General features: G+C 37.1%; 2 protein-coding genes and 1 long non-coding RNA gene across 7 annotated transcripts in view; 2 read left to right on the top strand and 1 right to left on the bottom strand.

The window, feature by feature from the left end:
* BABAM2 (BRISC and BRCA1 A complex member 2) overlaps positions 1–9926 on the bottom strand; it is a 362799-nt gene extending 352873 nt beyond the window's left edge. For 2 of the 3 annotated variants that reach the window (XM_011370731.2, XM_023536945.1), the window contains exon 1: positions 9550–9926. In XM_011370731.2, the coding sequence (XP_011369033.1) occupies positions 9550–9911 (362 nt within the window). In that variant the 5' untranslated portion in view covers positions 9912–9926. Of the gene's footprint in view, positions 1–6136; positions 6289–9549 lie in introns of all 3 variants that reach the window. The other variant, XM_011370732.1, reaches the window with a different exon arrangement.
* A 68-nt stretch (positions 9927–9994) lies between these two features.
* The window catches only part of RBKS (ribokinase), an 80779-nt gene continuing 65280 nt past the window's right edge, over positions 9995–25493 (top strand). For all 3 annotated transcript variants that reach the window (XM_011370733.2, XM_023536947.1, XM_023536948.1), the window contains exon 1: positions 9995–10131. In XM_011370733.2, coding sequence (XP_011369035.1) covers positions 10043–10131 — 89 coding nt within the window. In that variant the 5' untranslated portion in view covers positions 9995–10042. The remainder of the gene's footprint in view (positions 10132–25493) is intronic.
* LOC111746050 lies at positions 12099–24120 on the top strand. The gene is made up of 3 exons (XR_002782902.1): positions 12099–16402; positions 16450–17099; positions 20513–24120. It is a non-coding gene; the product is annotated as an uncharacterized LOC111746050 (long non-coding RNA).

Here is a 25493-nt window from a genome sequence, read left to right as displayed (position 1 = left end):
ATATATAAAGAAAACTATAATTAATATCCTTACAGAGAAGAGAAGATACTGCATTCATGAAACTACAACAATATGTGTATTGGGGGTCTCCACGACTGCAGATCAAGGCCTCCAAAATTCGAAGGGAAGGTAATTTGCAACACAGACTTCTGTACCTGCTCAAATTATCAATCAAGTTTTAAAGTAGAATTAAAGACATTTCAGACTTCTGGGAACTCAAAAACAAACCTCCTCCTCCTCCTTTCTTAGGATGCTATTGGAATTAATGCTCCAACAAAGCAAGAGGGCACGAGAAATTAAGATATGAGATTCGCCACAGAAAAGATGCAAAGGGAAACCTATAATGTTAGCTGCATGTCAGACCTAGACAACAATGAATCCAGATTAAAGCAGTTCCTCCTCCAATCTTCCCATTTCAGCAGATGGCATGACCATCTACTCGCTTACTCAAGCTCTCCCAAACCCCAAATTCAACATCCTCATGATTTCACCCTCTAAATCAAGGGTCCCCAACCCCCAGACCATGGACCGGTACTGGTCCATGGCTTGTTAGGAACCGGGCCCCAGAGCAGGAGGTGAGTGGTGGGTGAGCCAGTGAAGCTTCATCTGTATTTGCAGCCACACCCCAGCACTAGCATCACGGCCTCAGCTCCACCTCATGTCATCAGGCTTTAATTCTCATAAGAGCGCTGGTCCCTGGTGCCAAAAAGGCTGGGGATTGCTGCTCTAAATAGTTAACAATTCCCTTCTTTTCATCTCCATTGTCACCACCATATTCTAAGACTCAATCACCTCTCGTCTGGTCTACTGTAATAGACAGCTATTAGTCCATCTTATCCTGAACAAGCCATTTTCCATATAATAATCAGTTATTTTTTTAATATAAATAAGATGATTTTTTTTTAATATAAATAAAATTCTCCAATAGCTTCTCAGTCCACCTACAATAAAACTCAAGTTTTCAAATATAGCCCACAAAGCTCTGCATAATCTGGCCCCTGACTATCTTTAAATCTCATCTCATTTCCCTCTCACTACCTTCCAACCGCGGTGGCCTTGCAGATCCCCCTACATGTGAAGCTTTCTCCGGGATCTGCACGTAGTATTCCCTTTTTACATCAAATTCCTCAGTTCCTCACATTGAATTATTCTCATCTTTCATGAAACAACTTAAATGTCATTTCCTCGGAGCTTTCCTGACCATCAGTTTTCAATTAGCCCCTCACTAGGTCAGTTTCCCTTCATTTCCTTTTCTTAGTGAGTTAAAAAGAGGGATTTTTGCTAACTGAATTATGGTATGTCCTAACAGAATAGTATGCAACTATTCAAATGAGGTTATCAAAAAGTTTTTAGAATACGTGGCTCAGCAAGACAACTTTTAAGAATTAGAAGAAGATGGATAAGGAGAATTTTTCCTACCAGCCAACATGACATTCTATAAAGTTGTAATAGCTAAGACAATGTGGAACTGGCACAAGGACAAAGAGGCTGACATATCAGGACAGAAAGCCTGGAAACAGATCCGTGTGTAACGCAAACTTGGCATAATAACGGGGGTAGCATTATAGATCCACAGTCAAAGGATGAAATTTCAAAAATGATGCTGGGACAACCAATTAACCATATGGGGAGAAAAAAAAATGATATCCCTATCTCACAACATTTTATAGAAAAAATAAATTTCTATTTAAAGACTAAAAAAGGAAAAAGGGAAACTTTTAAATTCTTAGAGGAAGATTTGTATCTTTTGGGTAGGACAGAATTTCTTGAAATGTCCCTTTTTTCTTACACACACACACACACACACACACACACACACACACACACACACACAACCACACCTAAATAGTAAAATACTGATGAATGTGACTCATTAAAATTAAAACTTCTGGATACCAGGAGCACCAAATTAAGAATATAAACCACAGACTGAATGCAGATATTTGTAATACATGTAACTGCCAAAAGATCAGTATCCAAAATACTTAAAGAATGTTTTAAGATCTATACAAAAATACAATCACTGAAAAGATGGGCAGAGGATATTCCTAAAATAAGAACTCTGAATTGGTAATAAGGATATGAAAAGATTCTTCACTACACTAGTAATCATGGAAATACAAATTAAAACTATAATGAGATACCATTTCACACCCACCAACTGGGCTAAATTTTAAGTCAGACAACACAAAGAATTGTTGAGGCTATAAGATAATGGAAACTCTCATTCATTTTTGGCAGAAGGAAATTGATACAATCTGGCAATATCTAATAAGATAGAAAATGCATATAACCTAAGAACTAGCAATTCTATTCCTAGAAATATACCTCAGAGAGGTACCTTTGAAACTTTTTTGATCATCACAAACATATTTTACCTTGTGACCCAGTGCACACATACTTATTTAACTGAAACCAGAATCCACGAAACAAAGTTTATTCATATTATATGTCACACATTCTGATCATTTCCATTCTATTCTCATTCATTTTTAAACACTGAAGTGACTCACTCAATTGATTTTACAACCACTAATGGGTAAATACACCCAGCTGAAAAGACTCTGCCCCAGAAAATATTCTCATATATATATCTCTTGCACAAAGGTAGGAAAATGGTCATTATGGCATTGTCAAAAAAAAAACTTAAAACAACATATAGGCCAATCAGTAGGAGTGAATAAAAAATTAGAGGCATAGTCATACAACGTAAAAGGATATAACCATGCAAATGGAAGAATGAGGACCATAAGTATCAGTATAGATAAATTTCATGAACTTAATACCAAGCAAAATAAGCAAGTTGCAGAAAAATACATAGTATGATATCATTTGCATAAACTTTTTAAACATGTCAAACAAGACCGTATATTGTTTAAAGACATATTTACACATAATGAATATATAAAGCATGAAGATATGCACAAGGAAAAAGAAAATAGATTCCAGAAGAGTACAGAAAAGGAAATGAAATGGAAAAGCCAAGTGAACGACTAGATACTATATTGGTAAAAGTTGCCCATCGTCAAAATTAAAATTGCCTCCAAGGGCAAGGTTCCCTCCAGGCAAGGTTCAATGTGCCATCTAGAGAGAGCAATGCAGCCAAATTGAGATCAGTCTTCAAAGCTCACAACACTCATCTTTTAAAACTGTTCTATTGAGTAATCAAGTACCCTGAGTATCTATTTTTAACTAAGTAATGAAATTCAGAACATGGACAAAAAATGCAACAGGTAGTTGTAGGAGGATGAGATGTCACAGCAGATGCCCCAAACATAGCCATGTGCCAATAAGGTTGAGTCACTGTGATATGCTGAAAAGATATTAAGGCTCAGTTGCCACAAGTTGCAGTGAGCCCCCTCTGTGCTTTCCTTTCTGTTATATTTGTCCAGCATCATTCCAGAATGCTAAACATCTTCTAGATTAGTAAATCACTAAAAATGACAAAATATGGCATCTTACAAATAACATATGCTTGTAATCAAATTAACACAGAGCAGAAACCTAATCAACATTCAGTGGGCTCATGGAATAATTCCCTAAAATTAAAAATTTGGCCCCTCAAGGTCTCAACATATATTTCACCGAGAAGAGGAAATCTAGTGCTGTAATACATTTTGCTGTAATTTCAAAAATGTCAATTCATTTGTCACAGAACGTCATTTAAAAAGATTATGTGCAACGGAATGAAAGCAATAAACTACCAGACCAATAAACATGCTTCTAAGCCACAAGTCCACACTACCCCCAAACCAAGCAACTTCTCTAGCAAAACATCTAACCCATTCATCCATTCAACCCTTACTTAATACACAACATGTCAAAGGTACCACAGTAAGACCTTAAGGAAGCATAAAAATAAAATAAACAAAGACCCTGTCCTTAAGATACTAGCAACAGAGTTTAAAAACACACAGTCTTAAGACAAGGTAGAAAGATGTGGGTGCCATAAGAGAAATAAAAATTAATGGCTTTATTTTTAAAAATCTTACTTTGAATAGATTTCTGCCTATCTACTCCTCCTGTGAGCCAGATCTAGAATACAGATGCTTAGACATCATCTCTTCAAGAGTGAGTAGCAATGTATACTAACAAGACTGGTTCTTGTGACCTCTAAAAATCAATCTCACTGTATCTCTTCTATGTATAGTGTGTCCTACAGGGTATGCCCCTTTTAGTTAAAAGAAATCACAAATGTGGATCCCAATTCTCATAAATGTGAGTGCTGCTGATCTAAAGGAAAGAGAAATGCCAAAAGTGATACACGAAAATCCATTCTTTTCCCTAACTCTGCCACTGTCTTGCTATAGAAACTTGAGGAATTCACACTTCGGCAGAAGGAAGGATTGAAGAAAGCTTCTAAAGAACTTATATGGATCTGTCAGACAAGTACTACATAAAAGGCAGCAAAAATACTCTAGGTTAATAAGGCTTTTCATATCATTTTATGTGTAGCAACTGTTAATGCAGATAGAAATATTTTTATTCCTTTTTTAAGTCTGAAAAACATAAATTCTATAAACACTAAATGTCATTAAAGACCATATCAAATAATTTTCACAGAGCTAGTCCAGACAGGGCCAGGTCTAGCACAGTCTTTTCGAATTTATCATCAGACCCACTATTTGCACTTAAACACTCAACTAAACATTCAGGAATTTGGGACCCTCCAATGACAAAGGCTAGAACAACTGAGCAACAAAATAAATGAAGATAGTAATTATTCTAGTATGATCCAAATACAAATTATAACCAGTAAGATAAATACCTAAAAATTCACATTGATATGAATAAATTACTGAATAAATAAATAATTGCGGGAGAAGGGAGAGTACTTATTTACAGTACAACTGAAATTAATAGATGTGGGAGGAATAAGGGAAACAGAAAATCACTCTTAGACAAGCACCAAAGTAATAACAGTTGCAGGCAAGGCCCATCAGTGGATGCTAAAATCAGTGGACAAAAGTATGAGAGAAACAAAACATCTGCACAGTCTCAAAGCATTACTCCATAAGATACTTACTAATTACAAAGGGAAAATCACTTTACAATTAAGATTGTATACACAATCTTAACCAAGCAGTCAAAATTAAACATACTAGCAGCAAGACATATGAACATCATGTACTTACTCCCTGATGTGATGCCTGAAAATGGTACAATACCACTTCTATCTTATTCTTGGGGAAAAAAAATGTGTTTCTCGCTCTAATAAAGAGAAAACATTAGACAAACTTATATTGAGTGACATTTTACAAAATAACCAGTTCTATCTTTAAACATGTAATAATCATAAAAGACAAAGAAAGACAGGAACTGTCACAGGTTGGGAAGACTCAGAAGACAGGACGACTTGATGCATTTTGCATCCTGGATTGGCTCCCGGACCAAAAAAAGGGCATTTATGGGAAAACTGGCAAAACTCAAATAAGGTTTGTAGAACAATTAACAGTATTGTGACAATGTTAATTTTCTGTAGAATTTTAGTAAATTTTCTGTAAATCTAAATTTGTTTCAAAATAAAAAATTGATTTTTTTAGGGGGGTTTCCAGTGACATATTTTATTAAATACCAAGAATATAAATCAGTGCAATTTGTTTTAGATGGACTTTTAATATAATTACATAAATAACTCTGTATAAACATATATTTAAGCTATTTTTTCTATACAATGTATTCATGAGTTTTTTTTAATGCAACTTTTGTAAGTATGAGATCTTACCATTACACCCATTACAAAAAAATGACTCGTTTTGGCTAGCTATTATAATTTTCCTATTAGGAAAGATTATCAAATTCAGAATCTCAAAACCCAACTCTTATAGTGCATACTGGATTGCAGAGGACATAACAAGAAAACGAGTCAATAAATGAAAAACATACTTGCTAAAAACCATGTGGCAAACTGTCCACAAAGAGATATGCCTCTAAAAAGACATAAAGCAATGATCATACAGCAATGGCCCACAAATAAACAAAACAACTTGAAACACAAAATGCCAAGAACTGGACAAAACCAACTGAATCAATATGTGATAAGATCATGACTTGATGAATTTCTGTGGCCAATTTTTATGAGTCTATCAAGAAAGGCTTTTCATTAGGTAAAGGTTGAATTGGTTCTGGTACATACCCAGATTTCAAGTCAGTTATCCTCAAACAGTTTGTAGCATCCAGTCCCACTTTTCCATTGCGGACCACACTAGATATGAATGGGGAGAGCATTGGAGAAATTCGGTTCAAGGCCACTTCTGGGGACATTTTAACTTGACTTGCAAATCACCACTGAAAACAGAAAAAAGATTGATGATCGGGGTATCCAAAAGAACTAGCTCTAAAAAGTTTCCTGAAAACTGGCACAGCACACTCTTGCATGAATGAAGACCTCATTTTCTGTCTTACAACAGCCTCTTCCAATAAAACCATCTCCCTGCTACTCACCTACTTAGGACAGAGACTGTAACATTGATTTTCAGGAACAGAAGCAACCCTCGAAATCCAATTCCCTCCTCCTTTCTAAAGCTGATTTCTATACTACCAAACTCTACTTAAAACTATCCCATTCTCTTACAACTGGCATGTTCCACTTCAACTGAGGCCTTAAGAAGCCTTCACTGACAATCTTCTCCCTCTAACACACATACACTAGGTTAGAAATCCTCTGTGTCCCCATAGGAAGTAAGACCTTGACTGACAATACTACATAAAATCCTGGAACAAATATAACCTGCTTGCAATTGTGACTTACTAGAAATTTACTTCTGATATACCCCTATTAATAACTGTCCCTCCACAGTATATTATAATTACATACTTAGTGATCTATCCTCTGGAAAGAAATCACAAACTAAACACCCAATAAACATTTTTAAATAAATAAATGAATAGAGAGACAAAAGCTATATGAATATTTAGGTATGGAGAGAGGTAATATGCCCTCAAAAATTTTAGTAGAGGATAGTGTATCTGAGGACTAGATGTAGCGAAATCTACTTAAACAATTAAATCATGAAAACACACTTATCTAGATATTCAGCAACACAAACTAACATGGATGTAAAAGTCTATGACTATAAAGCACTAAGAAGTTCTCACACTTGAAAATACAAAAGTAAAACCAATAAATCATATCTAAATTACTTGGAAACCCATAGGGCAGGGGAAGGGAGTACGTGAATTCCTCTTAATAGATTTCTAAATGAAAGCCTTTATTTTCGGAGGTGAATAAGTCAATTTAAATGATCATTTTCTTCCTCAATCTGAATGGATAATCCCACATCAAAAGCAAACTAATTTCCTGCAAGTTACAAGTAAATGATGTTCTGGTTCTAGTTTCCATATATTATGCCATATGAGAACTTACATGTCCCTGCTAAAATAAATGTTGAAAACTAGTACCTATTTTAATCATTTCAGACAGTAATAAAGAGAACTGCAGTGATCTTTCAAAAAATATCAACACTGTAACCCTATATTGGATGATACCCAGAAGTACTGTTGAGGCAGTAAAAGCTTTATTTTTAATACCCAAATCATCCTTTCTGAAAATATAAAACAAACTCCTCTTCCAACCACTTAACAGATGAAGTCCTTCCACCATTCCAATATGTCATCACAAAGTAAGAATAAACATCTAATGCATGGTATTATCACAAAAATCATGTGCATTATTATAACACCTTATCACTTATAAAGAGTTTCCAAGTACATATTGCACTTGATCTCCACAATCCTGGGCAGTAAAATGGTATTGGAATTTCCACTTTACAGATGACACAAATAACTTTTATAATTGGTCTTTGAAAAGTATACTAATCCATGTTATCATTTTAAAGCCTATTTTTGTCTATTCTGCAACATTTCCACCTTTTTTTTCTATCCACTGATGTCACAGTTCTCGAAAGGATGCTTATCTAGATCATAGGCAAATACAAAAATACTTATCACGGAAAAAAGCAAAAGAATCTCACCTACATTACAAAACCATTCTTCCATGTTTTCCCCCATAATACCTATCATTATTATATCTTTCACTTCTATGAAAAAAGGAAACAGAACCAACATATTCTGAACGTTTCCTCAACATCAAATGCTATATTACCCACCTCTATCTGTAATTTCATTCACTTCCCCCGAACCCTCTGGGTAATATTGTCCTCTGGGTAATATTGTTTCCATTTCACAGATAAGAAAACTAATACTCAACAAGACTAAGTAATTTGTTCAAAGTCATAAACCTAGCAAGTAGAAGGATTAGAATTCAAATCCAGATCTCCCTCAAGGTCCACTATTCTCATCCTCCCTCAAATAAGCATTTATAAGTTAAATCACCAAAGTGAAAAGCATCGAAATGAATTTTTTAAGTATATATCTAAAATTTACACAAAATGTCATGAATTTAAACTCATGGTTGCTTTACAACTAGAAACAAATTAGACTACTGCTGGCCGATTGCTGAAGCTGGTCTGAGTGATGCACTAGTCAAATGCTAAAATGAACAAACCTGCTTCAGAAGCCAAACTAAAGGTGACAACAATCCATTCCAGTTCAGCAACTGTCATGACCTTGGAATGACACCTGAAGGAATGAATTTCTGTCTTTGTTTCCAGAGCAGCCATAATACTATTTTTTGACAGTTCAAGATTTCATGCAGCGTTAAAATGTTTCTACTGTGATGTGTTGTGACTTCTCTAAAGGAGGAGAAAAATACTCCAAAATCAGAGGTCACAGAATAACCAGAGATGAGGGTCCTTTGGTATAGTCCTTTTGAGCCAGGGACGTGGATGGGGTATCATCCCCCAGCAGTAGCTTTTATACATTGCAGCGCTGAATCAAATCTCAGATTAGTAACAATTTATGGTGGCCAGACTCCCTTGAATGCTAGCTAGGTAATCTGCATTTCCTGATTTTGACATATTACAAAAGGAAAATGTAGAAATACAATTCTTACAGGGTTCTGCTGCCCTAAAATAAGGTCACATGAGGCCCTTTGATGGGCTGCCTGGGGACTACAAAGACGTCTAAAGCATCATCCAGTTTCTTGCAATTAAGATGAGATGACAAACACGGAAACATGTGCCCTGCTGACGTCATGGAACGGAAAGGGGTGGCGTCCTGCTGCGTCACGTCAACGTCATACAGCGCACGAGGGAAGTTACACTCGGGAAGTAATTTCTCCAAGGAGCAACATTCAAGAAAAACAAGCCGGCTCAGACCCAAAGAATGACCACCCCACTCTAGGAGATATCTAAAAGGGGAAACTCTCCCTTCTCCCAAAATGTATGATCCCCTCAACAGGCGGGAATGAGAAAGGAGTCTGAGCTTGATCGGGAACCAGGGGACGAACTAGATAAGGAGAAAGAGCAATTTCTGGCCTTGGGAGCTCGTTCTTTAGGGGACCAGCGAGATGGGGATGAGCAGGGCATCTTTGGAATGAGGGCCTTCTCTATAGGAAGGGAAGGCCCTGGAGATATTTAAACCACGGTCCTCAGCGCCACCTGTGCGACTTGGGATCCAACCTCCCCTCACCAGCCCCAGTCTTGGTACCTGGAACTTAGTCCGTTCGGTAACCGGCGACTACGTGGGGTACAGGTTCCCCGAGCGCGCCCCCGACCGACGCACCGACCTGCGCGCGCACCGCGGGCCGGATGCGTGCGCGCCCCCGGACGTCCGCCCCGCCCCTCTGCGGCCCGGGAGCCGGGCGGCGTGCGCGCCCCCGCACCGCGGAGCCAAGCACTCGGAAAGGCGTCCCCGCAGCGCCTGAAAGTTCCTTCTTCAGTGCGTGTGTCGTACGTGGCGAGCAGCGCGGAGTCTGGAACTATCGAAAGGGCCCTGTAATGAGAGGCGGTGCAGCGAGACAATTCCTGGAAGAACGAGGGGCAGTTGGTGGGCGGGGTTATTTCGGGCATTCAGGTGGGCCACCCGCCTGGGCGTCGGGAAGGCCCGCGTGGTTAGGGAGCGTAGGAGCGGCGTCTCTGGTTACGGGGTCGCCCAAAGGGTAAAGGGCAGCCTCCGAGTTGGAGAGCACCTCCTTTGAGCAATGGCCGCGTCTGGGGAACCCGGGAGGCAGTGGCAGGAGGAGGTATCCGCGGTGGTAGTGGTGGGCTCCTGCATGACCGACCTGGTCAGGTTAGTCGGGAGTCAGCACGCAGAGTCTGTGGCTCGCGGGAGGGGGCGGACTGTGCGCTCTTTGCCTTGGCTCTGGGGCTTAGGGGATGGAGAGTGATAGCTTTTGGTGTGGGCTCACAGGTTTCCCTGCCCGCAGTGTGCCTTGATGAGGTGGAAGAGGCAGGATCTGAGTTTCTAATGGTAACTGTCAGGTGAGGGAACATCGAAGCCAAGGTGTAGTAAAAGTTCTGACATTTCTAGAAGCTCCTCCGAAAACCTGTTTCTTTTCTCGTGACCAGGCTGATGAGCCTCTCTCCTCACTAGCCCAGTGACTTGGCCAAGTCATTTTACCTCCAAGAATGTGCCTGCCTCACATGGTTGTTGTGAGAACTAGATGAAGTAAAGTGTTTTGTGAGCCATAACACTATCCACGTTGGGTAGTATTCGTCTGAACTTGTATAAAGTGAGTGGAGCAGAGGTCGGAAAGCAATTAGTCACTTTTCATCATATTGATTGTTGACATTCCTACAGTATTTCATATTTACAGCTTATTTTTCAGTATTACAGTAACTGTGGGTTACCTCTGGCAACCCAAATGTGGGTCAAAATAAAAATCTAACAATATTTACAACCCATTTTTAAAAAGCGATCAAATAATGAAAAAAATATGCTAAATGAAAATCGTTGAATTAGGTCAGTGAGGTTGAATAGAGAGATCCTTCCAATTTATCTTCCTTTTCTTAATGAAAGAGGCTTTTCTGATTATAAAAGTAATGTTCATTGTAAAAAAAAAAACAATCAGATATTCCAAGAAAATCCTACCATTCAAATTGCTAAAATTTAACATTTCGTTGACTAGCTTTTGAGGTATAATGTTTTATATTATTTAAAAAAAATGATCAGGCATACTACCATAAGACCTCATCCATCCAGCAACCTTGCTTTTCCAAAGGATAGCAGAGAACCTAGAAATAAATTTAAAAACCTTGGGACAATCAGAATAAGTCACCAAATCCCTGCACCAAACCACCTTTGTTTTATTTAGAAAATAGTTCTAGTATCTGCACATAACCAATTTAATCTTATATTGCTTAAAATGTTTATAAGCCCAGTTATCAAATTTCCAGGCCGAAATTAAGAAGGTGGAGAGGCTGCTAGGGGCAGGTATAGTGATTGCCAAAAAACCTGTAAGTGAGTAGGAGAGTGTAACAAGCAACAAAAGAATGTTAAATGCCAGTAGCCTTTGTTTTTCCACAGCTATTTGAGCTACCTTGTCAGACACTGTACTGAGATAGATGTGCTTCCTCTGGTAACAGAGCATAATGTTCAATCTAGTTGTGGACATGTGATGAAGAAGCCTACACATGTTTTTCTAGAGCAAGAGTCAGCAAACCTTTCTTTAAAGGGCCAGATAGTAAATATTTAGGGTCTATGTCACATTTTTTTAACAACCCTTTCAAAATGTAAAAACTATTTTTATCTCCTAAACCTTACAAAAACAGCTTGCTGACTGCTTTCTAGAGCATCACTGTCTTACAGCCTACTATGATGTTACTAGTATGACTCTTCAAGGAAAGGTAATATGATACCTGTTAACTTTTATATAAAAGGGCATGTTTCATTTTAGAAATAGTTCCATCAAATATGTTTAAAGTTTAGTTTCATAAAGGAAAAAACCTTCAGTAAACCTTCAGACATCTAAAATAGTTCATTCCTTAGAAAATCCATCTAGCCAGTTTTTACCATACTTTCACAGGTGAAGCGGAAGAGTTAGAAAGCTAAACAATTTTCTCAAGTAACCTACTTGAATAAGAGTGTCATAGTTAAAATTCAGAGCCACTTTCTCGTTAAACTAAGAATTTTCTGTGAAGCTTGACCATCAGCCATTAAAGATAATTCTAATACTTTATAAAATGAATATTCTTTAAACTTTATAAAATGAATATTCTTTAAACTTTATAAAATGAATATTCTTTAAACTTTGTCAAAAGCCCATGTTAGCATCTGTTGGGATTTTTTAAATCTCCTTTCAGAGCTAGAGGAATTTAGAAATTATTTATCCCAGCCCTTCAGTTTATAAATTAGTAAGCTGAGGCTCAGAGAAGTAATAAATTCATATGTTGTGAATCACCTCTCTAATTTCTCTTGCCATTTTTTCCTTCATAAAATATCCAGGTTTCTACTCTTCACATGAATCACTAGTAAAAATTTTATTCCCCTATAGACTCTCTCCCATGACTTTCCTACAAATTTCTCATGGTTTCTGACTAATTCTGCCTCTGAAGATCTTTAAAAAATACTTGAGTATAGGATTTTTAGTTAAAACTCTGCATCTGTGATAAACTTGAGTCCAGTTTTGCTAGTTATGGTACATATCATGATTATATTAGTTTTCTGTTGCTGCTATTACAAATGACCACAAACTTAGTGGCTTAAACAACACAAATTTAATACTTAGAGTTCTGGAAGTTGGCGGTCCGACACATGTCTCACTAGACTAAAATCAAGGTGTCTGTAGGGCTATATTCCTTTCTGAAGGCTCTAGGGGAAATCTGTTTTCTTCCTTTTTCCAGCTTCTGCAGGCTACCCACATTCCTTGACTCACAGCCCCTTCCTCCATCTTCAAAGCCAATAATTGTTGGTCAAGTCTTTCTCACTATGCTACTCACTCTTCTGCCTCTCTCTTCTACCTTATAGGAACCCATATGATTATATTGGGCCCAAACAGATAATTCAGGATAATCTCCTGATTTTAAGGCATCTTATTATCAACCTTAATTCCTCCTTCCCACGTAACATAACATATACAGAAGTTCCAGGAATTAGGTTGTGAACCTCTGTGGGGCAGAGTGAGGTGTGGAGGGGCATTTTTCTGCCTACCACAGTAGTTAAGCTTAAAATCAAAAAAAATCTCATAATACTTAGAGCTTGGAGGATCATTGAAGCCTATCAGTCCATCCAACATTTTACAGATGAGGTAACTAAGAGAGGTTAAATGACTCACCTCAAATCACAGCCAGTTAGTGGCATAGTGAAAGCTGGAATCCAGGTTTCCCAACTTTTATATTTCCATTATGTCATTCTGCCTCTAACTCTGTCTAGTATTTATTGCCCTTTTCATCTGCAGTTCATTTGAGAGCTTGTAGTCTGTACATTGTTTAGTTTGTAAGCTGATAAGGAATAATAACTAAGGATTTATAATTTTCAGATCTAAATATAGTATCTTCATTACTATTACCTATTTTATTTCGAAGTTTAACCGTAACCAGCCTAGACACCCATACCTATACTGTAGAATCACTAGAAATAAAACTATTTCAGTAACTAAGCCTTCTTGGATACCATCCAGTGCAACTCATATTATATATTGCATTACTGTGTGCCAGAAACTGCTAATTTAATCAAAGAGCAACTTTTTTTAATTTCTAATTTTAGTCCACTATGAATGAATAGTAATCTATGTACTAATTTTGTTTTTAAATCATTAGTTCATCTAACATGGCAAACAGTGAACATTATTTAATACCTGTATTTATCATTATTCTCTTCCTTTTTCTTGAACAGTCATCTCTGAAGTTCCACATTGCTAAGATAAGAGAAATTAAGCCTGATCTTTTGGAAAATTCAGTCAGCTCCTCCAAAGACAGATTACCATGAAAACCCAACAACAAAAGAACTTTTTTAAGACATTAGGCTCACAGGCCTTAGTTAATCATGCTTTCACTAATAATCTTTATTTCTTGTGACATGTAGCACTCATTTTTTCAATTACTTATTTGACAAATATTTATTGATTTTATACTATGTGCCAGGCACTTTCCTAGGTGCAGAGGATACAGCAATGGAAAACAGCCCAAAATCTCTGCCTTGTGGAGCTCACATCCTAGTGGGAGAGACTGTATCAGTAGAAATAAGTGAAACACATAGCATCTTAGATAAAGTACAAAGGGAGAGGGAAAGTAGTTATTTTAGATCATTGGCCAAAGAAAGCCTCACTGAGAAGATGATTATGAGTAAAGGCCTAGAGGAGGAAAGGAAGCAAGCCATACTGATTCCTTTGAGGAAGGGCATCTGCAAAGGCCCTGAGGTGGGATCATGCCTCCTATGATCAGTGAACAACAAGGAATTCAGTGTGGCTGAAGAAAAGGCGGTGGGAGGAATGGATGATTACCCTAAATGAGATGAAAATCCATGGGCAGGTTTGAGCAGAGGAGTGATATAATCTGATCGACATTTTAATGATCACTCTGGGCGCTATGTGAGAATAGACTGAAGGAAGGCAAGGGCATAAGCAGGGACACGGGTTCAGAACTGATCACAGCAATCTGGGCAAGAAATTATTGTAGTTTGCAAGTGGTGGAAGTGGGGGAGAAGTGAGCATCTTTTGATTGTATTTTAAAGGTAGAGCTGACAGGATTTGCTGAGGAGTATGAAATAGGTCAAGGATTACTCCAATTTCTATGGCCTCTGCAAGCGAGGGGGAAGTTGACTTTGCTGAGATGTAGAAGGTTGTGAGCAGAGCAAGTTGGGTAGGGAGAGGGCAGTATCAGGAGCTTAGGGTGGACATGCGAGGTTTGAGATGCCAATTAGACATCCAACTGAAGTGATCAAAAAGACAGATATATGAGTTTGGAGTTTAGAGGAGAGGTCCAACTGAGAGATATAAATTTGAGTCATCAGTGTATAGGTGGTATGAGACAGGATGAGATCACTGAGGGTCCGAGCTCCTCGGGCACTTCAACATTTAGAGACTATATTTTTCACACAATTTATCTCCTGTCTCATGGTCTATTGTGGTCCATCTCAAAACTTGCTTTGAGACAAGTCTAATAGAAACCTATGTTTACATTTCCATGGCAATAGACTGTGATGTCAGCTAAAACCCTATGTGATCCTTTTACATGCTCCAATTAAAAGTGATGGTTTGAGAGATAAGGCTCATGTTCAACCAAGCATCCAAATTTAATCCTCAGAAAGTCAGAAAATGATTGCTTAATTGTCAAAAGATTTTAATTGGATAGTGGAATAAGTGACTTTAGAAACTTTTAGATCCAAAATAGATGAAACATTGGACCTACGTTACTAAAAAATTAAAAAATATCAGTCAAAATTTTGTACTTTACCTAAAATGTGTTTGACATATTACTGTACCCTCTCACCTGCGTTGCCCCAGAAGCCTCTTGACTTGTCATATTCTGAACATAAAAATCTCTTTTGCAGTCACATTTTCAGGAAAGCAAAAGCCAAAGAAATGTTGGTCCAAAAAGTATCATGCTTTCCCAATATTAAAGAAATATAATATCTTTCATTCTTTCTGCTCCTTAAATTGGTCTTGAAAGTTGTTTATTGGTTACCATTCAATATTTAAATTAGTATTTTGTTAAACATGTTTCTGTCACCTGAATTTCCTAATATCAAAAGAAATCATTCATGAGAAATTTGTTAATTTGGGTCCCTTCAAAGAAAAAGTAAAAAGTAAATTACATATGACAAAGGGAGACCACCTACTGTGTGGTATTTCTAAGCAGTTCATTTACAACCCATCTCTTTGCCAGCTCTTCGTGCCCAAGTGTCTGTATTCTTGGGAGACCAAGGTAAGGAGGGTTTTGTAATGAGTGTTGCTCTAGTGTTTTGATTACTTGTGTATAATATTGAAATACTGGGACTGCGCTAAGTGCTAGGATACTGCAATTAGTAGAACATGGTCATCGTTCTTGAGGAACTTATAGTCCAAGGGAGAAGGCAGACACAAAATAGATGTTTGTAGTGTGATGTTCTGAGTACTTGCAGGTTCTGTGGGAGCACAGGAGAAAGTTCCTAGATGAGATTCCTCCTGAATCAAGTCTTGAAAAATAAGCAGGTGCTAGCCCAGCAAAAGAGTGAGTCGCGGATGTGGGTATGCACAGGGTGTGCCGGGACAGCAGCCACTGGGTCTGTAGAGCATCAGATGTAAGGTGTTGATGAAAGGCCTCATCGGCCATGCTGAGGTGCTTGGGTTTTATTCTGTAGGCCCCAGCAGCCAGTGAAGGGCTCAAAGTACAGAAACGACTTGGTCAGTATTTCCCGTAGCTCACTCAGTACTAAAGGCAGATTTAAAAGAAGGCAATGTTTTGAAGGTATCAAAAGCACTCTCCTTGAAGATAGGGAGACCCATTCAAAAGGTAAACTAATTGTCTTTGCAAAAGTTGATGAAGGCCTGAACAAGAACAGTAGCGATGGGAATAAAGAAGAGGGAAAAAGTTAAAGAAATATTTAGGGGATAACATAGTAGAAATATTTAGGGGATAAAATAGTAGCGATGGGAATAAAGAAGAGGGAAAAAGTTAAAGAAATATTTAGGGGATAAAAAATCAAGCATTCACTCTCTAGTCCAAGCAAACCCTGACACTAACAGTTAGCTTTCCCAAATTGACAAGATCTAGAAAGTGGAGTTCTTGGAAAGAATCTCATGGAACAAAAGAATTCTATGCTTCATGCTTTTCAGGGGTGAAAAACAACTATGTTATAATTTAGTTTTCACTTCTTAAATATTATTGTCTTCTTTGACCCATCAGTTATTTAGAAGCATTTTTTAAATCTCTTTACATATGAAGACTTTTTTATCTTTTTATCATTAACTTCTAACTTAACCTGTTATGGTCAGAGAATATATTCTAAATATACTATTCTGTGAAAATTGAAGAAACTTTATTGAAAGCCTAGTACCCAGTTAATTTTTGTAAATGTTCAATGTGTATACATTATTTATTGTTTGAGAGCATTTGAGATCTTGCACCCCAGCACATGTTGTCAGTTTGGCTCAAATAAATTCTTAGGAAATAAAAAAATTATTTGACAGGTGTTAGCTATGGTGTTTTATATATGTTCCTCAAGCCAGCCTGACTTTTTGTCTGCTTGATCTGTTGATAACTTAAGGAGTTGTGTTAAAATTACCTACTGTGATGGTACTTATCAATTTCTTATAGTTATGTGTGTATATGTATGTATGTGTATATGTGTGTGTGTGTGTGTAATTAGTTGTATTAGAATTGTTACCTTTTCCGTTGAATTTAACCTTTTGATTAAAGTTAGTAGTCATCTTTATCTTTTTTTCTCTAAGCTTTTACTTTGTTATTTTAAAGTTTTTAAATTAGTTTCAAGTATATAGTACATTAGGTTAGACATCTATATAGTTCATAAAATGATCCCCCCGTTTGCTCCCGCCCTTTCCTGGCCCTCTACTTAGCCATCATATTAATGCTAACTGCGTTGCTGTGCCATGCTCCCCATCCCCGTGACCAGCTATCAACTACTAATTTGTACTTCTTTAACCCTTCACCCCATTCTCCTAATCCCCCTCCCCTCTGTCTGTCACCAAATTGTCCACTATATACTTTGGATGATATTGATAAGCCTACCCGGGTTTATTATAGTTGATATTTGCCAGGGATATTTTTTCCCATCTTTTTATTTTAAACTTTATCTGTTCTTAATGTTGCGTGTCTTATAAAGAGCGCGTAACAGGATTTAGTTTTTTTGTTAGTTGGTTTTGTTATATTTTTTATGACTAATTTTTTTCTGTTTTTTATCAGAAGAATGTAATCCATTCACATTTAATGTGAGCTCTGATGTATTCGGATTCATTTCAAACATGTTATTTTACAGTAAACTACTCTTTAGAATAGTTTCTCAAACTTATTAAGATTGTAGAGCACAAGGAACTCGTAATGCTTTTTGTGGAATGCCATAGAATATTAAGCTTAAGGTAACTATCTTCATATTTCACGTGAAATTACCTTCTCTCTTCTGTTAAACTGTAATTTACACATAGTGTGCCCAGGGGTTTAAGAAGAGAAGTTAGATTTGAGAACGTTCTGTTCATCAACTCAATTCCTTCTGAACTCTGGGGAAAGGAGTATCTTATTTGGTCTTTCTATCGTAGCGTCTTGGTTCAACTTGCAAAACTCCAGTGTTTATCAGAAGCACGGCTACCATAAATTACACAAGAAATGTACACAATAAAACACGAAATGTAGATAGGTGCAAGGGGCTTTAAGTACTTTAGCGGATAATATAATGGGTTTGGAATCAAACTAATCTTGGTTTGAATCCTGGTTCTGCCATCTTCTTCTAGGTGAACTTGAGTATGTTTTTTAATCTAATTCTCATTCTCCTTATCTGTGACATGGAGATGGAAAAAATAACTTTCTCGTGGGTTATTGTAAGGAGTAAGTGATTTAGGGGTCACAATATGCTTAATGCAGTATTTCTTATGGTAAGCACTCAAAGGGTATCTGGCACTACTGTATTATATATTTTAACAGATATTTATTGGACATACGACATCTATAGGCACAATCTTAGGCCACCATGTATAGAAGTCAATGTAGAAACATGCATAGATTGCTCAAACAGAGGCAAGGCAGCTTACCCTCACTGTTACAGTAGGACTCCTAGAGGAGCAAATATCTGAGTTGAATTTTAAAGGATGCATATGGATTAGCTCATCACAAAAGCAGGGAAAGGAGCTTTCCAGGCATAGAGAATCAGATACACAAAGAAATCTGAAATACTAATACAATTTTAAGAATGAACACTAATCTATTATGACATTATAGTGGAGGCCACTACTCTTTCCCCTGTAACATCATGTAGTGCCACAGCCAAAAGAAGTAGAGGAATGGAATGAACTTTATGTCTTTTTTTAGTCTAGAGTTTATTTTTTACACTGATGTTATTAATGTTAAACAAATATTTGTAATAGCTACTGAATGTCTAATAAGTCAAAACTGAGAGAAAAAAATATCCAAAATATATAAAGAATTCATACAGCTCAATAGCAAAACAAACAATCCAATGAAAAAAATGGGCAGAAGATCTGCATAGACACTTTTGCAAAGAAGATATACAGATGGCCAATAGGTACATTTAAAAAAATGCTCGAAATCACTAATCATCATGGAAATGCAAATCAGAACCACAATGCAGTCATTACAATATTATGTCACACTTATTAGAATTTTATCAAAAAAATAAAAAGTGTTGGTGAAGATGTGGAGAAAAGGGAACCCTCATGCACTGTTGGGAATATAAATTGGTGCAGCCACTATGGATTCCTCAACAAATTAAAAATAGAACATACGATCCAGCAATTCCACTCTGGGTATTTATCCAAAGAAAACAAAACACTAACTGGAAAAAATATATCCCTCCCTATGTTCACTGCAATATTATTTACCATAACCAAGATATGGAAACAACTAAAGTGCCCCGTCAATGGATGAACAGATAAAATACACACGTACACACACACAATGGAATATTCAGCCATGAAAGAGAAGGAAGTCTTGGAGTCTGTGACAACATGGAAGGACCTTGAGGGCATTATGCTAAGTGAAATAAATCAGAGAAACCAAGCCCAGTTGATCCAGAGAACAGATTGGTGGTTGTCAGAGGCAAGTGATAGGAGGGTAAGCAAAATAGGTACAAACTTGCAGTTATAAATAAATCCTGGGGATATATTGTATAACAGGGTGACTATAATTAATAATATTCTATTGTATATTTGAAAGTTGCTAAGAGAATAGATCTTAAAATAGATCTTTCTAATCAAGAAAAACAGAGAAAGCTAATAGTATGGTTTAAAGACCACAGCAATGGAATCATAAGACCTGAATTAAAATTAGGCTCAACCACCTAACAGCTATGTTCATTTTGATAAGTCATTACTCTTTTGAATTCTTATTTTCTCCCTAAAACAGATGATAAGGCCTACCCTAATACATCTTACAATGTGTTGTGATGTTCAAATAGAATATAATCACTTCTTGATTATTCATGACGATAGGAATGTGAAAGAATCATGAGTACCAAAACCCAAAAATAGTAAATTAAAATTTTTAATAATTCCAGAATACATTTTTCGTATACTGATTTATCCTTCTAATTATATTTTGCTTAGAACCAAATTAATTCCATTTGTATTTCTTTAACCTACACCAGCAGATGGCAGGAAGAAGTAGCCTAGATAATTACAGTGTGGTGACAGAAGTCATTTTGGAACTTAAAATTTACTAAAATTAATTGACAAAACAAAATAAAATATCAGTTTTGTAGTTATCCGTCACTCCATTCTTTCTTGCTTCTTCAACGAATTAAAAAGTTTTTCTTTAGGAATTTTGATAAACGCTTTCGTCTCACCAATTCTCTTTCTGCCCCAGTTTTTCTGCTTCCTGGTTTTCCCACATACCTTATGTGCCATCTTGTAGTTGTCCAATCCCAACTCCTTAATCCCCCATACATACATATATATTTCTCCTGCCCTCTCCTTTTGTGGCTTCTAGTTCTGAAATTAGCTCATTCTGTATCTCCCTGTTCAAGTGTCTGTTCTTTCTCAGGAATTTTTTCAGCTGGGAGTAAAGAGGTATGTATATATGTATGTATGTATGTATGTATGTATGTACGTATGTATGTGTGTGTGTATAATTCAAAAATATTAGTCCACATTAGATAGTACTTTCATTTTTAAATATATTTTTAATATTTTGACATGTACACCTCTCCTGGTGCCTCTGTATTCAATCCTCTAGCCCACATGTTAAGAATGAGGAAGGATGTGGCTCCTTTTTGTCCCCATTCTGAACATATTTCTGCTCAGTACTGGTTTACTTTTCTCCTTGGGCTATGGTCATACACAGCCCTTTTGCCCTGCTCTCACCTCGCTGTATGATTTATTGTGCACATACGCATCTGTCATCCCAATATAATCTATATAAGTGTCTTTTAAGGTGTAAACCATTCATTTAAAAAATACTTACTTCTCACCATGTTGGAGTAACTAGTACCAGGCCTACCTTCCCACCCTAAACAACTAGAAAATGGGACATACATGGGATAGAATATATGAAGCAGCTATTTCAGATACTGAACAGCAGGAGCGTGTGTTATCCAGAAGAGAGAGGAAACAAGGTGAGTCCTGGAGGCACATTACTGACCATGGCACAGCAAAGAAGAACTCCAGGAAATCATGGCAGCACCAGGAAGCTGAGAAACTTGAGTTCATAGCTTAGGGAAACTAAGGTGGCTAGAATCTGTGGGAACATGTAATGGAGAGGAAGGAGCTCCTCAGGGAAAGGTCCAGAAACCTGCATCTCCTTGAGTGTTACTAAATGCTAAGTGGACAAACCTGGGCAACTATTGGATAGCTCTAAGCAGAACATTTCCCAGAAATTATGCAGGAGTGGGAGGTGTGGTCCTGTCCAGCCAGAGACATTACTGAACCCTAAGAGCATTCGGTAGAGATCCCAGAAGAACTACAACTTAGTAGAAAGGATAAACTTAGCCTTAAGTAAAGGCTACTCTAAGCTCATCCTAACAAATCTGAACAATCCTCAAAAGACTCAAACAGATCCACACATAACTGCCTGAAAAAACAAAATCCAATCCTTTGGCGGGGGAAAACAACAAAATTGAGACATTCGACAATGTAACATTTACGATACTCGGCTTCCAATCAAAAAATCATTAGTCATGCAAAGAATCAGGAAAATGTGATCCACAACCAAGAAAAAAAGTCAATGAAAACTGGCAAAGAAATGACAGGGATGGTGGAATTAGCAGAAAGGAATTTTCAAAGAGCCATTATAAATAGGCTCAGTGATTTAAAGAAAAACCTGAATATAGTGAAGAGAAATGTAGAAAATGTATAAAAGAACCAAATAGAACTTTAAGAAATGAAAAAATGCAATATCAAATGAAAGTCAGTTGATGGGCTTATCAGTAGATTAGACATTACAGAAGAAAGGATCAGCATAGTGAAGCATGAAGAAAAAATGAACAAAATACACAGAGCCTCGGTGATGTGAGACCAATGGCCTACCATACGTGTAATTGTAGTCTAAGAAGAAAAAGCGTGGGAGCTGCACAAAAAATATTTGAAGAAATAATGGCTGGAAATTTTTCAAATTTTATGAAAACTATAAATGTCTAGATCTAAGAATTTCAATGAACCCCAAGCAGGATAAGCATAATGTAAACCACATCAAAGCACATTGTAATCAAATTCCTGAAAACCAATTATAAACAAACTCTTAAAATCATCCAGAAGAAAAGAACACACATCACATATAGGGGACCAAAGATTGATTGCAGACTTCTTATCAGAAACAATGCAAGCCAGGAAAAAAAAAAAAATGAAATCTTTAAAGTGCTTGAAAAATAAACTCAACATAGAATTCTATATCCTTCAAATAGGAAGGGAAAATAAAGACAGAAAAACAATAGCCAAGAGAACTTATCACTAGCAACTTGTACTACAATAAACACTGCAAGGGGTTCTTTAGGTGGAACCAAAATGATACTAGGTGGAAACTCAGATCCATCCAAAGGAATGATGAGCCCCAGAAGTGGTAAATATATGGATGAAGACTTTTCATTTCTTAATTTCTTTAAAAGCAATTGACAGTGAAATAACAGTGTTGTAAGGTTTATATGATATGGAAGTAAAATGTATGAGAATAATAGCACATAGTTTACGAAGGGGAAATGGAAAAATACTATTGTAAACTACATTTTTTAGGTAAAGTGGCACAGTAATGTTTGAAAATAAACTGATAACTTCAAGATGCTTATTGTAAACCCTAGATCAATCAGTTTTTAAAAACTGAAAAAAGTGGTAGAGTTAATAACATACCAAAGAGAAAAGGAAATAAAATACAATCAATCTAAAAGAAGATAAGAGGAAAGAAACAAATGAGTACTGTAATGTCAGATAGTGGTATTGCTATGAAGAAAATTGTTGGGAAGCAGTGCTCCATGAACTCACATTTCTATATGATCAGGACTTTGAGGAAAGATTGCTAGCATCTGGATTAAAGAGTGTTTGAATGGCAAACCTCCAAAGTCTGAGACCTCTAGAGAGATTTAGAGACTTCTCCCTTGGACACAGGTATTTACTTGCTAGGGCCTCTAAACCTAGAGACCTTCTCTTCCACTCCCCTGAGAGGATTTGTCATTCATTACAAAGCAAAAGTCAGCAGGTCCTGTTCTCCCTCTTCCCCTCACCCAACCCCACTCCAGAGAGGAGGAGTAGCAGGTATGTCAGCTCTCCTACGTAAACTAACTACAAGAATTCATTATTTTGAGGTTTCTCTCATGTCACCCTGTGGAGATTGGCACATAGAGAACTAATGCAATTATGAGTAATTAATTTGTTAAGCATCCATTCATTCTGATAGGTTCCTGAATGAATGAATACTTAACAAATCAAAATAGTAAGGGGGTCTCTCCTGTAAGGTGGCTGGGAAGGCCTCGCTGAGGAAGTAACCTCTGAGCAGAGAGGTGAATAAGCCATGTGAAACCATAACATGGAAGAAGACCATAACACTATTATTGGCTCTCTCGGTACCTAGCACACTTTATCACACATAAGCAAAATTTAGATCAATGAAGGTCAAGGGTATGACACTCAAAGGCTGGTCACTTCTGGCTAGAGTCTTACTTAACTTCTGTAAGTTCAAGAGTAGCTACATCTTCAGACAAAATGACATTTTAGCCACAGACTTGTTAGCTAGGAAAAGATAACAGCTGGAAATCAAAATCAGTTAAGAACTGTCTAAAGTATAATCAATGTTTTATTCCCTTAAATCATATATGTCTGCAAATTTAGGTTTAGGAAGCACAGAATGAAGTTTTAGTTGGGAGGCTAAGTTTTTTTTTTTTTTTTTTTTTTACAAAGGTAGAAATAGATATCACTAACTAGGTTTGGAAATTACTCTCATTCTTGAAAATGTGACATACACAAATGCTGAGAACAGATATAGTTGAAGAGTACAGGCAGTAGGAATAACAAATGAGCGTAACGAATTCTAATTGGGTAATAACTAGTACAATCCTGTTCTAGAGTCATAGTGTGTCAGGCTTGCAGCCAGAAGAAGAAAGGATGGAATGCAAAACCAAAAAGCAAAATATTCCTTGACTTTGAGCTGGGGCCAGTATTAGTGTGACCCTTTTGGTCTAAACACTGCTCGTCTGTTTCACCAGGTCATTCCTTCCTTTGCTATGAATCATCTCTGAGAATCTGTAACAAGCACATCATTGTCAAGAAGTTAAAAGCAATTGATAAGTTGTTCTGCTAACACCTGTCAGTGAAATAACTCAAGGCACAAAACCCAGGCATTTAAGGAGTTGACAAGTATTATTAAACCTGTTTTGCAAGAGAAGCTGGTTCAAAGAGGGAAAAGCTGTCAAAGGTAATACAGTCAGTAAGTGGCTCAAGCTTTCTGCCTCACACAACCAGGCTGTAACCCCGTGGCCTCTCATAGCCCAAAAGACTGTGAGGCCATCAATGAACAGTGATTAGGGTTTCCTTCTGTCCAATTTTAAAATGTGACCTTTTTAAAGCTACGAATATGTCTTAAATTCAGATATATTTCTTATGACGGGTTTTCTCTCTCATTCTGAAATTTACATTATTTAAAAAATTTTAAATGGTAGCAACAGTATATTTTTCTGTTTCTCTATTTTTTTTTCTTCTTTGAGCACTTTAATTTGTCCGTCTTTGGCGCCCTGCTAAACCTCATCTCTGAACTGAGGCGAATCATAGTAATGCCTTCACCCAGGGATGGCGCTTCATGCAGTTCCTTTCTTGACTCTGGCCTTTATTTCATGATTTTATTAAAGAAAAAAGATAGGAAAACCTAATTCAGAGTAATTAGGATTCATAACTCAGAAATGCTTCTGCTTATTTGTAACTAGCTTTCTAGTTGCTCTCCACTCCACTTTCTACTCTCCATTTACTTTTTTAAAAAATAAATAAGCACTAAACTGTCTTAGTCTGGGTTCAACAGAAAGCAGAGCATAAGACAAAAGCTTAAGTGTGCATACTCTATCCAGGACGCTGATCCAGGAAGCAGAGCAAGAAACAGCAAAAGTGAAGCAGGGAAGTGGGTAGGACCTGTGCAAAGATGCTTGACATATTCGAAGTGGCCACCCCTACGAGCAGCTGGTTGCTCAATCCTGCAAGACAGCCTAAAGAACCATAACAAAGAAACAGAAATGCTGCAGTGGGAAGAGAGTGGCATTGGGCAAGGCACTGTTAGGTTGTACGTGCCAGAAGCCAGCTGGAGCCCAGGAAGAAGCAGTGGCTGGAAAAAGATACAGAAAGGCCAGATGAATCTGAAGTAGTAACAACCAGTTGTGTCCCATAATGCACAAATATATTCTTGTTGCATATACTTCAGAGCATAGGTATATAAAATAAAACATAAACTTTTGCTCCCCACCCTTCTCCTGGATACCTGTCATTAACATTTCACTTTCTTTGCATTTACATATCATCTAAGACATGTACAAATGTCTTTTTCCTTTTAAAAAAAAACATGAATCAGATCATACTAATCTTTTTC

This window comes from Pteropus vampyrus, unplaced genomic scaffold, assembly GCF_000151845.1.
Source record: "Pteropus vampyrus isolate Shadow unplaced genomic scaffold, Pvam_2.0 Scaffold173, whole genome shotgun sequence".
Lineage (NCBI taxonomy): Eukaryota > Metazoa > Chordata > Mammalia > Chiroptera > Pteropodidae > Pteropus > Pteropus vampyrus.
The sequence above is the reverse complement of the archived record's forward strand: the minus strand, read 5'-3'. Positions and strand labels throughout refer to the sequence as shown.